The following is a 12,556-nucleotide window of genomic DNA, read 5'->3' as shown; positions in this document are numbered from 1 at the left end:
GCTGGTATTTCTTATGTAGTTTCTCTAAAATTCCATTTATATACAGGACTTTTCTTTGTAATGGAGTATTAAGGTATTAGTTTTACAAAGTATCCACTTGAGATATCTGAGTACTTCTTCTACCAGTGCTGTCAGGCATAGATAATATGTCTGCTAGATTAATCAGTTGTTCACACAGTATTTTGGTTTTCAGTTTTCAGTTCATAAGTATTTGGCATATTCTTCAAAGACTAGAAAACAAATGAATACTTCCAACAAATCAGCCTCCTTTAGGGGATTTGCTGCAGTTGCTTTATACCACTGGAGAACAGCCATGCTGGATGAACGTGTTCAGAGGGTGCTGACTGAGATGCAATCAACTCATCAGTCACTCAGCTGGAGCGGAAACTAAAACATGCAATTGTTTAGAAATGAACTTTTTTATTTAACATTGTTCAAAACCAGTGTATTCAAAAAGTCCACTGCTTCTTAACACTCAAGAAATCCATTAAATCCAACATGATTTTGGCATTTTTATTGATAAAATAAGAGTACAATCATATGTTAGATGCACTTACATTCAACTAGGAATCAAACATATTTCAGCACCCCAAAGTGCAGTGGCATCCATATCAAAACAGATCCATAAAGCTGAACGTTGTTTAGTTAATGTCTGCCTGGAAACAATAAAAGGCTAAAAATCAAAGATGTGAATAAAAAAATATATCCGACAGAACAAAAAGAGAAATAAAACAACCAGAGACAAAACTGTAGACTTTTTGTCCAAAATAAATGTACAACACATAATTACAGAGTAAAAAGAAGCCACACAGCTTGACTGCTTGATCACATGTAAATGGAGTCCTCACTTTAATTTATGTTTGCTTTTATTCAAAAACCCCATGCTGTATGTGCTGCTACACAACACTCTATGAGGTCAGAGGATAAAAAGTGTGACTACTTTGTGTCTGACTCTAAAAAAAAGTGTGGTAGTCACAGACCTGTTTTGTAACTCATTAACTTTGTTAAATATTCCCTCACAGCAAGCAGGACTTTGGCCCATGTAGTCATCTGTCTACGGTCCCTACATACGTAATGCAGGCATTAAAGAAAATACTTCTATATACAGAAAAGTATCATCACAGTACTAGAGAGAAGCTGAAAAAACACGAGTCCTACAGTATACTGTGCACACCTCTAAACTGATTACACATAAGTACTTTTTGCTAACAGTGGGTAACTCTCAGAAGCAGTTTGAAACAAACTTTGCATACATGTAGGTTCACTGTGTGTGCTGCTTCACTGTGCCTGCAGAGCCTGCACGATGTTCAGACCGGGGCCTGGGGGCAGCGCCCAGCCGTCCTGACCCTGGTGGGTCTGCAGCAGACAGTACAGCTGCTTCAGGTGGGTCACTATGTTGTCTTTGATATCTGGGATTGAAATCTGGAGGCGAACGCTGCCACTGTCAAAGGAACGCGTGTTGTCTCCAGAGAACATCTCGCTTATCATACGGGCCACGACGGGGATGATCTAAGGGACGGAGGCAGAGTATGAGTCATACAATCAGAGAATTTAGGCACAAAAAAAAAACTTTGAAAAGAGTTGCAGCTAGTTATACTTCCTACTTTTACCAATTAAAGAAAAAAAATGTAAATGAGAATTTTTCTGCTCGTTTTTCTACAATGAATGTATCATTCCCATGTTTTTCCCTTTTTTTTTTTTCTTCGGTAAAAGCTAAGCTTATAACCCCAGGTAACAAGTCTATATTGTTTCTTTAGAATTTGACTACTTCAATCAAACTTTTTCAATAATTTTTTCGAGAATTCTCACCTGAACCATAATGAGTTTCCTCTCTCTGGGCCTCCCATCAGGCCACTCCTCTCCAAAACATAGGTTGATCTCAAAGTTAGGGGGGATTGATGTCAGGCCACGCTGGTGGGCGATCACCCCTGCGCAACACACACACACACACACATGTTTATCAGGACTTCATAACTTAACAACATCTTAAAAGACCACAGTGTATTTAAAATATATATATATATATATAACTGTAACTTGTCACATTTAGGGAGAGCTCTACTTACCACTGAGAAAAGACTCCAGGCAGAAGAGTTTGACCTTCCTCTGACGCTCTATGAGGTTTGGTGCAGTTGGATTTGGAGCACAAGGGCCAGACCAGTACACCTTACACTGGCAGAGCCGAATCGCATAGATGTCGTGGCCACTGACCTCCAGGATGAGGCCTCTGTCCATCACATCCAGCAGCCGGTTGGTGAAGACCCTCTGCTTGTCGTTGGTGATGTGCTCTGTGGTCGGGAATCGCAGCTGCTCCAGGTTTATTGGTCCAAACAACTCCTCCTGGTTCACCATGGGTCCCAGGTCTCCATAAAAAAGCCTGCAGCCTTGAGGGTTACTGACATTGGCTGTGGGACACATCTCCTTCCCTCTGTACTGGAACGTCACCTCCAGGTCTGTCACTGGAGCAGACAGGCGTACATGTTAGAACTTTTGTTTGATTCAAAACTGAAGTTCAAAAAAGGGACTGTTCACAAGACAATCAGGTTTACAGCTGAATATACCACCCTGAAAATGGACTGCTTGTAACAAACAACCAAGATAACACAGCCTTGTGCTTAGAAATGTACATACACACACTTGTGAGGTCAGAATGTAAAACTAGAGACTAACAGAAAGCTGGTTGTGATCAACTTTGGGGGATTAGTTCTGGATCTATCTGACTAGTAGTCCAAATTGATGATTGATTGATTGATTGAATGATTGATTGATTGACTGACTGGGCTATGTGACACGATCACTTCAGCAATACCAGCAGAAGCGTATCTTACTTGGGAGAGAACTGATCCAGGTTTCAGGAGAGGCAAACAGGGCATCTGGTAGAGAAGGGGGCTGCATTGAGTGATCAGGCAGAGGTGCAGGGGGCAGGTCACTCAGGGGTGTTGGTTGCATCTCCACATCTACAGGCTCTTCTTTTGGCCAGATTTTGCCAGGCTCCTCTTTGGGCCAGACCTCATTTGAAGGAGGACAACTGGGGGGCTGCATGGGGGACCCTGAACTCATAGGAGACCACATGATGAGGGGAGAGGGACTGGTGCCTGAACAAGAAAAAACAGAAGAGATTATTAGGTGTTGAACAAAAACATAATGAGCCTAATGTATTAGGAAGAGTTACTCACCGTTGGATGGGTATGGTGGAAGGGACTCTGGTGTATCTGGAACATCTTCCTCCACAACATCATCATCATGTGGGGTCCAAGATCCTGCATCTGAGGAGCCTGTTGGGTGGGACAGTGAGGTGTAAATATAGGAACATTTTAGAGACATGAACACAAACAATTAATTGACTGAATCATATTCAACCAATTTATCTCACCTTGGTTACTCAGCGGCTGTGGGATGTCGCATACATCATATATCTTCAGAGGATTCATGGGAACCTCTTTGGTGCCATCGTAGACCAGGTTGAATTCTCGACTTTTGTTCAGGGCACACCGGAGCTGAGCTTTCCACTTTGCAGGATCAGGTTCATCAACCCCCTCCTGGAACTTCCCGGTCTCCACAGCCCACGCCTGGAGGAACGTTTACACAAAATGCAAGTATCAATATCAGTTCCAGGATTTTTTTATTCAAGAAGAAGAGTCACCGATTTGCTCATGTTTTTCCATCATGTGGATCACTGTTGATAAGACAAGGTCCCAATCCCTGAATTGTATGAGTGGATGCAGAACTCTAGAGCATTTTGATGTTCAGAAACTAAATTTTTGGAAACATTTCACTGAGTGCCATCATAGAAGGAGAGGTGTGTGAGTCTATGATAAGCTACCTCAAGAGATACCATTTTAAATGACACATTTTGGCAATATAAGACCCCTAATTACGCCTATGTTCTTTATGTATATGTGACCCCATGGTTTGTACCAAACTTTGTTAATGCCAGAGGCCAGGCAGAGACCTTATGTAACTATTGCAAAACCAGAGGAGGCCCCAAATACATGCAAAGGTGAAAAAACATAGCCTACAAAATATGAGATCCCAATTCTTCACCGGCGCAGCAGAGCAAACATTTGCATTTCTGTCTCAGGCTAAACAAACATTTAACATGCATCTCCGTTCTGTTTGTGCAACATCTGTTAAAGTTTAAATTTTCACCTTAAAAATGGTGTCCTCGTCCTCGTGCTGCGGAGTGTGTCTTGTTGCGTGTTTCCAGGGGATCCTGAAGCGCATGTTCTCGCGGTCAATCCATGTCAGACCAGGGTATCTCCCGCTGTCCACCTGCGCCACCAGCCATGGCTTCAATCGGACCCGTCGAGGGGTGACAGACATGTCGACTGGCTAGAAACAAAATACAAACCAGTCAGACCAAAGCCAGTTCTGAATCATCCCTCCAATTGCCGGATATCCTCAATAAACTGAGGCAAACAAAACTCCTGCACTGTTCACCTAAATCCTGCACGTCCGGATTTTCTAAACAAGCCCACACCTTGACTTGTCTGTAACCTGTGTTTGTTGTGAAGCTTGTAGAAAAGGCCGTGTTTGTAAGACCACCATAAACACTGTTTAAAGTTGTATTAAAGCAGACGTTATGTTAAAGTAGCCTTTAAAAAAGCTACCAAACGCGATACTGAATAAATAACGACACACATACCTGAAGAGAACCAGGAAGTAGGAAAGGTATTTTCCTTGTCGGCCCGCTGACCAACAGCTGGGACTTAAAAGCGTCTGTTTCCTCTGAAAACCCGCCAAAACCCTCTCCTGTGGGCTCATATGGACCAAAGTACACCCATAGTCACTTTCACTGCGGATTGTGGCATAACTACAGGTGAAATGTTTAAGTGGGATTTGTCTTTAGGGCTGATGTTGTTCCCTCGGCTTGGTTCTTCCCCCTTTCCTCACCGAAACTCAGGTACAGCGTGACGTCACGCCGGTGACACACCTTTTCAGAGCAGCTGTAGGACAGCTTTCACGGGAGCACGTGGCCAGGTCATCTGATTTTCCCAAGAGCTACTGAGCCACTTACTGCTTGCCAAACACGATTGCATGAGTCTGACAGAAATAGTTACAAACGATTAGTTGTATAAAATAATTAAAACCTTGAACTTAAAATTTGTAAGGCACAGACTGAACCACATGTATTGTTTCGTGATATTTTACAGACGTAGTCTATCTATCTATCTATCTATCTATCTATCTATCTATCTATCTATCTATCTATCTATCTATCTATCTATCTATCTGTATATACACACATATATATATATATATATATATATATATATATATATATATATATATACAGTTGTGCTCATAAGTTTACACACCCTGGCAGAATTTATGGTTTCTTGGGTAGTTTCTGTTGTCTTTATGATATATAAAGAGTAAACACAGTTGTTTGATTAAAACCAACCACTGACACAGACTGAACCACATGTATTGTGTTTCGTGATATTTTACAGACCTAGGCTATCTATCTATCTATCTATCTATCTATCTATCTATCTATCTATCTATCTATCTATCTATCTATCTATCTATCTATCTATCTATCTATCTATCTATCTATCTATTTATATATGTATATATAGATATAGAGTTGTGCTCATAAGTTTACACACCCTGGCAGAATTTATGGTTTCTTGGGTACTTTCTGTTGTCAAGAGTAAACACAGTTGTTTGATTAAAAATTTGCTTCACCCAACCACTAACCATGAGTAAAAAAAAAAATTTCTCTTATCATTCATATTCTCTGAAAAATGGCCAAAAAATCACAAATTCTGCCAGGGTACGTAAACTTATGAGCACAACTGAACATATATGACATTATTAACGTCATATATGAACATAGCCTACAGCACATTAATGTAATGTAATAGTGGTGAAACCCATATCCTAGATCACACATATAAATAAAGCAATCTCCTTCAGAAATTACATAGGAATAACTTGTAATTTTATAAAGCTTAAGATTAAAGAACACTCTTTTTATTTCCTTCCACATATGTCTAACAGCCTAAAATAACTTTTACTAAAAAGGCTGTTCATTATTCCGTGCTTAACACTCCCAAATTGATCCACATCCCTAACTTCTATTGTAGAAAATGCGTCTGACATTACAATGCAGATCAGACTGGGAGTTTCCATTGAACAAAAGAACAACCAATTCTTTTGAAGTCCTTCAGGACAAGTGCGCCGATGATGATTATTATTATGATGATCTCGTCACTAATAGTCCCCCAAATAGGCCGACAATAACAAACCACTCCCTGAAACTACTCCTGGCTGTGAGTGAGTGTGTCCACTGTCAGCAGAGCATCATTCCCATTGCTCTTCCTGGTTTCAGTATAATATGCATAATGAGCCTGTCGTCATGTGTTTGAGATGCTAATTATGCTTTTTTTCCCTCTGGGATAAGTATAGGTGGCCGAGAGGGACTGGAGTGGTGATGGGTGTGTTGGGTTGTTTTGGGTTTTTAGTTAATACTTTATGTGGCAGCTGCTTTTTTGCACTACAAAGGATATGAGGGTCAGGCTCAGACTCTTAAGGGGTCACACAACGATCAAAGGGATCCTAGATTCATTCATATTACTAATGCAAAATAATGGCAGTGTTTTCTGATCCATGTATCCGCAATTTACCTCTGGCATACTCCTCTTTCAAACTGTCCACATACAAGTCATAAACTGTGAAAAAGTGCTTCAGAGCAAGTCTTATCTGATTTTAAGGGGTACAAGTTTTTGTAGTTGCAAACACAAAGTCATGACAAGTCTTCGAAATGACTTTCTGTGCTCTCTTTATTGTTTTGTCCTTGTTTGTAGACCAGAGCCAGTTAGTTAAGCTGTCTGCAATTTTCAAGCCTGACAATTTTGAGTGCATGTATATTACATAAGCACAGACGCTATTGTTACCCTACACCATGAACCAGCACCACTGACCACAGTCACTTTGCTCTAAAGCAGCATTACAGAAGAGTGCAATATCTGTCCTTTAGGGAGCTGGGTATTCTTCTGGTTTATAAGAACATATTTTTGGTTGCATTGAGGCACCCTGTCATTATCCTTTTTTTTAATCAATATTCATACGACAAAAGCAAACAAGAGATCACTCTGTTGTGCAGCTCTTATTGACCATAAGTAGTCCAGAATTGCAAGGGAAAGACACAACTTTTTTCAGATGCTTCATTTAATTTATACAAACATTTGTACAACAAAATGTACTGATTAAGCTTGAATCAAACTGTCCGATGCTTAAAAGAAGAAAGTCACATAATAGTGTTAAAGTGATTTCTGAGAGTTTATTTTAAAACTATATTCCAGCTACTCTTTAGTAAAGCAACCTCAGTGTTGACATGTCTGCAATGAGTCAGCATAATGGAAATCTTGGGGGCTTTGCTGTGCAGTTCTTGATTTACTACTTTAACCTAAACACCCATAGTCACACATTTGAGAGCATGTAAATAATGGCACTTTATGTATTTACATTGGACAGAAATTATGCAATGTCTCATTTCAACAACAGAGGATGAACAAGGGTACATAAAAAAAAAATCTATTTTCATCTTTATGACACAGATTTGTTCAAGCTGTTTTGATAAGAGTCTTTGTCATGGTGATTTTTTTTTTACACAAGATTTCTTGTTAATTACATGTTTGTTTAGTTTTAGTTTTTTTGTTTTGTTTAGGGAACTGTGGGATCTACGAGAGCATTCTGTATCTTTGTATCTTGATCACAGTTTTGCTAAGTTGGTTGGTTGAAAGTCTAAGTAGCTCAATGATTATGTGAGCCACATCCATTTGTCTTGATGGTGCTTCGTGGGTCATCCTGGATCAAGTCATCCAGCTGTGGCACATTTAAAAAATATACATATTTCGAGGTCCATTTGGCTGGGAATTACAGGGGCGTTGCTCAGTTCAACTGGGACCCCTACCTGCATTAACCATTCATTATCTGACCCTGTGGGTCTGACAATCACAGCGGGAAATATCATTTGTTTCCTCTCAACTCTCCTTGAATCTTTTGGACAATGTGTGAAAGGTCCAAACTTTCTGTTAGCATCTTAAGCAGAATTTCATCCTTCTGAATCCCCTCCATGAACTCTTCGTAGGAGAGTTCACCTGGGAAACAAACAAACACACACACTGAACTGAAGTATTGTGACGCATTTGGTATTACTTTAATTTGTTTCAAAATGTATCCATCTACAGCCAAACAAATTTTCTCTGATTTAAGTCTTACCATCTCCATTGATGTCGATCCTGTCGAACACCATGTTAGCAAAGTCCTCTGCTGATATCTCATAGTTGATACCGTTGATTGCACGGATGGACTAGACATGTCACAAAAACAGGGAATTAAATGATGTTAGTTGATGATTTGATTTTTTTGACCAGTAGGTGTCAGTGAAGTGTCAGCAGATACAATAGTCCTCTTCTGAGTCTGAGGTGGGATTGTCTGTCTCACACTCAGACCCCAGTGGGTCTCATAGGGTTGTTCCAGGACAGTGTTTAATATTACCTTTGTCTGTCACAAAGCCCTAAGTCAGGCTTGACATGACATTAGGGGCTCACCTTAATTATGAGAAGCAGCTCATCACGGTCAATGCATCCACTCCCGTCTATGTCGTACAGTTTGAAGTACCAGCGGAGCTTCTGCTGCACGCCTCCTCTCAGCACCAGGCTCAGAGCAGCTACATACTCCATGAAATCAATGAAGCCATCCTGCAGACACAAAAGGACCCCAAGAACATGGTTACTCATTCAAGACATATTCCTGCTATATGAAACCTGTGGAACAAATAGGCAAATAGTGAAATAAGCCATTGCTGATGAACCATAAAATGGGACTGAGTAACACATAATAACTGAATACAATTTTTGTAAGGGAGGTGGATTGCCAAAAGTAAATGTGGTTCGGTGTGTGTAAAAAGGGGTTTGGTGTGTCTTTTTCAGGTTGTGGGTCAGTTGGGTAAACTGTGTTTGAGGGATTAGCCCCCTGCACTAATAGAATAAGTTACTCAGATCTCTATTAGCAGGAACAACTTGGATCACTTTCCTCTTAGGAAAACAAAAGCTCAAAAAGAATTAAAAAAAAAGAACAAGTTCGAAAAATGAAGATGAAACTAAGTTCGTTGTTTGCTTTCATTGTAAAAAGACATGAAATTGGTGTAACAGGTTTGAAAAGGTCATACAAACTCATAATGCATTTTTCAAACCATTTTAATAACACTGGTGAGGATGAGCATTATGGTACATTTTTCACTTTAGAAGTAGATTGTTGGTAACACTGATGTAATATGAATATGACTTATTCATAATAGCAGGATTATACAAAAGTTATCAATCTGTTTTAATATGTTATTGTTGTGAACTAAACCATCTCTCCCCTTTTTTCTTTGCAAAGGACAGTGAAAAAAAATATCTCAATTTCAAAGTTTTTCAGCAAAGATGCAAACAAAGTACTGACATGTACATCTACAGGTACAACCTCAAATAAATAGTGTCATTAGACTGACTACATTTCCATGCTAGAAGATTATAAATGGTCTTACATCATTCATGTCAAACGTTGTGAACATAGTCCTAACGTAGGAATCCGAGGTAATGGACAGATTCTTCAGGCCGAAGAATTGCTTGAACTCGTAAAATGTAAGAAGTCCAGATGGGCATTCTGTCATGAACTTCCTGTACCACTGATGACTCTCACAAGCTTGTAGTTCCGCCACAGATGACCCACTGGTGTTTCCCATAACGGTTTCTCAAAATATAGATAAAAAGATTCCAACAAAAACCATAACCACAATATCCTGCATCCAGCGAGCATCAGTGCATGACCAGAGTGAAAACAATTTGTGAGCAGTACATTCAGGGTCAGCCAATGATCTCACAGAGCGCCTGAGTTGGGGGCTCAGAAGTTTTAATCCACTTTGCTTACCAGCAAAGACTTAACTAATTAAAGGGAACTAAGAGCAAAGATAAATCCCTGTGTAGTGAATTATATCAGCTGACCAAAAATTAATATTTCAGAACTGATGAATGTCATTTATGAAAAAAATTAGAAGTATTTCTGATTACGTACCCAATTAAACACTCTCTGCAACAAAGTAGTCAATTCATATCATAGACTTTTTTAACACATAATGATTTGATCAGAATTGGATTCAAGATTTGTCATAATGTTCATCAACTTACTATATTATTTACACTGTGAGAACAGAAAAATAAAAGGCATTTGTGTTCTGTGGCTGAAAATATTTTGATATTTATCTGCCTAACTTTATTATTTATAATTTTATTTATTATGTGTGTAGCTGTCCTGCCAAGTTTCTTTCTGTAATTCCATAAACCAGACTTACAGTCTTGTCCAACTTTTTATGCTAACATCAGCAGGCTAACATGCTTAATGCTGGCATGTTAGTGTTTGGCTCTATATTTTCACCATATTGTGTTAGCATACCAGTTTGCTAAGATAAAGGCTAGGAGATCAAAGTAAACCTTGTTATATATAAAGCAAAGGCCCTGTAGTGTGGAGGTTGGGGCTACTCTTCTGAAACTGCAAAGACTGTCATGAATTCAACAGTTCAACAAAGAGGTCATTGACACCAGGGGGAAAAGGAAAGGTAACATTAGAGATACATAACAAAGGAAGCCAACCATAAAATGAAGCATTTCCAATTTATTTTACTATTCAGATGCTTTCACTGCAGTCCACGAGTGCACTTTATATAGTAAACCAACAGACAACAAGTACCAACTTTGAACCATTCATCCAGTTTTGCTGCCCTCTGAGGTAAAGATCACTTTTGAAATATTTAGCCATATTCATAAAGCTCCTTTGCTTAAGTCTTCTCACTGTAGTCCCCAGTGATCTCTCAGCTTACCCTAGTTTCAATGTAGGAATGGCCGGCGCTGAGTGTCATTAGAGCCTCTTAAAGCTCCACCATCTGCCGTCAAATCCATGGCAGGGGTCTACTGGTACACTGGACAGTAACAAGGTGTAGTGTGAACTTCACCCTACTGAAAGAATTACACATAATGATGCCAAGAAAAATTATATGTAAGTGTCAGTCTTTCTTTCTTTCTTTCTTTCTTTCTTTCTTTCTTTCTTTCTTTCTTTCTTTCTTTCTTTCTTTCTTTCTTTCTTTCTTTCTTTCTTTCTTTCTTTCTTTCTTTCTTTCTTTCTTTCAAGATAAATCCTCATTGTGTATACTTTGCATTATTTCCTGCCAGATACATAACAGAAATGAGAAATGCCTCACATGACAGATGTATGATCCTAAGGTATGTTGTAACTGTTTATACCATCTGACACACATTTTTCCACATCATAAATCTGATTCATCTGCAGTTTCATTTTCATCTGAAGTTGCAACAAATCATACCTCATCATAATAAAAGCCGGAGTATTTACGGTCTGTTTTTCAGTCTTCATTTCCTTCTACTTCAGTGTCATAAAATGTTGAATTAAAGTATGACTTCCGTGAGGAAACAAGCCTGAGCTTGTTTTCCTTGTGGCTAAATTTACATGGAAACAAAGGAAAGAATTTGGATGCTAATCATAATGCTGTGTACTGGAGTCTTTGTTAGGACTGTCAGACATTATGGCACTGTTTAGAAAAAAACTTCATTAAACTTAAATCAGATGAAGTGGCTCTACATAGTCTATGTAAGCAAAATACACACATACTGCCACCATTGTGCCTCTCCTAAATTAATGAGTTAGTTATCAATAACTGGATAATATATTAATGAATTAGACATGCAGATTCTAACATGTTGGATAGAGCATAGCTGTACAGTTTATTCAATACTGCAAAGTGGGTAAAGAGTTAAAGGATCTTGCCGCCACATTCTTCACATTTCAGCAGCATCAGTCGTCAGGATGAATTCCTGCCCAGGAAAGAGGAACTGGATGGACCAGTTCAGTTTGTCTAAAGGACAGCAGAGGTTTAGATGGGACAGACACATTTTGAAACATACTGAACCATTGTGACGGTAGCCAAAAGGAGAGTAAAAAAGATTGACAGGTTTTCTGGGCAGCATGAATAATTACAAGAGAAGAAAAAAACACACTCTTATGTAAGTACGCCAAAGGCCACTACAACAATGCACTTCACCACAGAAAAAGAGTGGAATCATCATACATTTAATGCCCTATGGTTCTTTTTTAATTATTACTATGTAAGGAAGAAACACTGATCCATACACAGCACCATATTTAAATAAATGCAATAATACCACAAATTAAAACTATTATCAGCAACATGTACTTATAGTACCAAAAATTCACTCACTATGCTGAAACCTGACCTTATTATGACGTAACGTATATCAAATACTGATTTAATTTAAAATAAAGAAATTTCATTTTGATCTCTTTAACATCATCAATTATCTGTTTTTTAGTTGATGAAGTGTAAAGTGAAACACACAGATAAAGTCCCCCTCTGTTGTTTAAGTATTTGTGTAAATGTACCTACTGGCCATTAATGTACATCGATCTGTCGTCCGTAAGTAAACACACTGGGCAGTGAGGATGTGAGAAAAATATCTTTTTTTAGCTCACA

The 12,556-nt window shown here is 38.9% G+C and overlaps 2 protein-coding genes across 3 annotated transcripts; both read right to left on the bottom strand.

The window, feature by feature from the left end:
- Positions 1-499: 499 nt before the first annotated feature.
- irf6 (interferon regulatory factor 6) lies at positions 500-5,001 on the bottom strand. 2 transcript variants are annotated; one of them, XM_034683200.1, is made up of 8 exons: positions 4,646-5,001; positions 4,150-4,332; positions 3,374-3,569; positions 3,177-3,275; positions 2,829-3,095; positions 2,067-2,459; positions 1,810-1,928; positions 500-1,509 (listed from the first exon to the last, which is right to left on the bottom strand). In XM_034683200.1, exons 2-8 carry the CDS (start codon positions 4,321-4,323, stop codon positions 1,279-1,281), a joined length of 1,479 nt encoding a protein of 492 aa, XP_034539091.1. In that variant the 5' UTR covers positions 4,324-4,332; positions 4,646-5,001; the 3' UTR covers positions 500-1,278. The 2 variants fall into 2 exon arrangements, with proteins under 2 accessions (XP_034539091.1, XP_034539097.1); XM_034683206.1 differs by lacking the exon at positions 4,646-5,001 and adding an exon at positions 4,441-4,564.
- Positions 5,002-7,274: 2,273 nt separating this feature from the next.
- On the bottom strand, positions 7,275-9,739 carry LOC117817869 (guanylyl cyclase-activating protein 1). Its single transcript, XM_034690678.1, has 4 exons — positions 9,542-9,739; positions 8,562-8,711; positions 8,230-8,320; positions 7,275-8,108 (listed from the first exon to the last, which is right to left on the bottom strand). Exons 1-4 carry the CDS (start codon positions 9,737-9,739, stop codon positions 7,978-7,980), a joined length of 570 nt encoding a protein of 189 aa, XP_034546569.1. The 3' UTR covers positions 7,275-7,977.
- Positions 9,740-12,556: the final 2,817 nt, after the last annotated feature.

The sequence above is a fragment of the Notolabrus celidotus genome, chromosome 1, assembly GCF_009762535.1.
Source record: "Notolabrus celidotus isolate fNotCel1 chromosome 1, fNotCel1.pri, whole genome shotgun sequence".
NCBI classification, from domain to species: Eukaryota; Metazoa; Chordata; class Actinopteri; order Labriformes; family Labridae; genus Notolabrus; species Notolabrus celidotus.
This window is presented reverse-complemented; position numbering and strand designations above follow the sequence as displayed.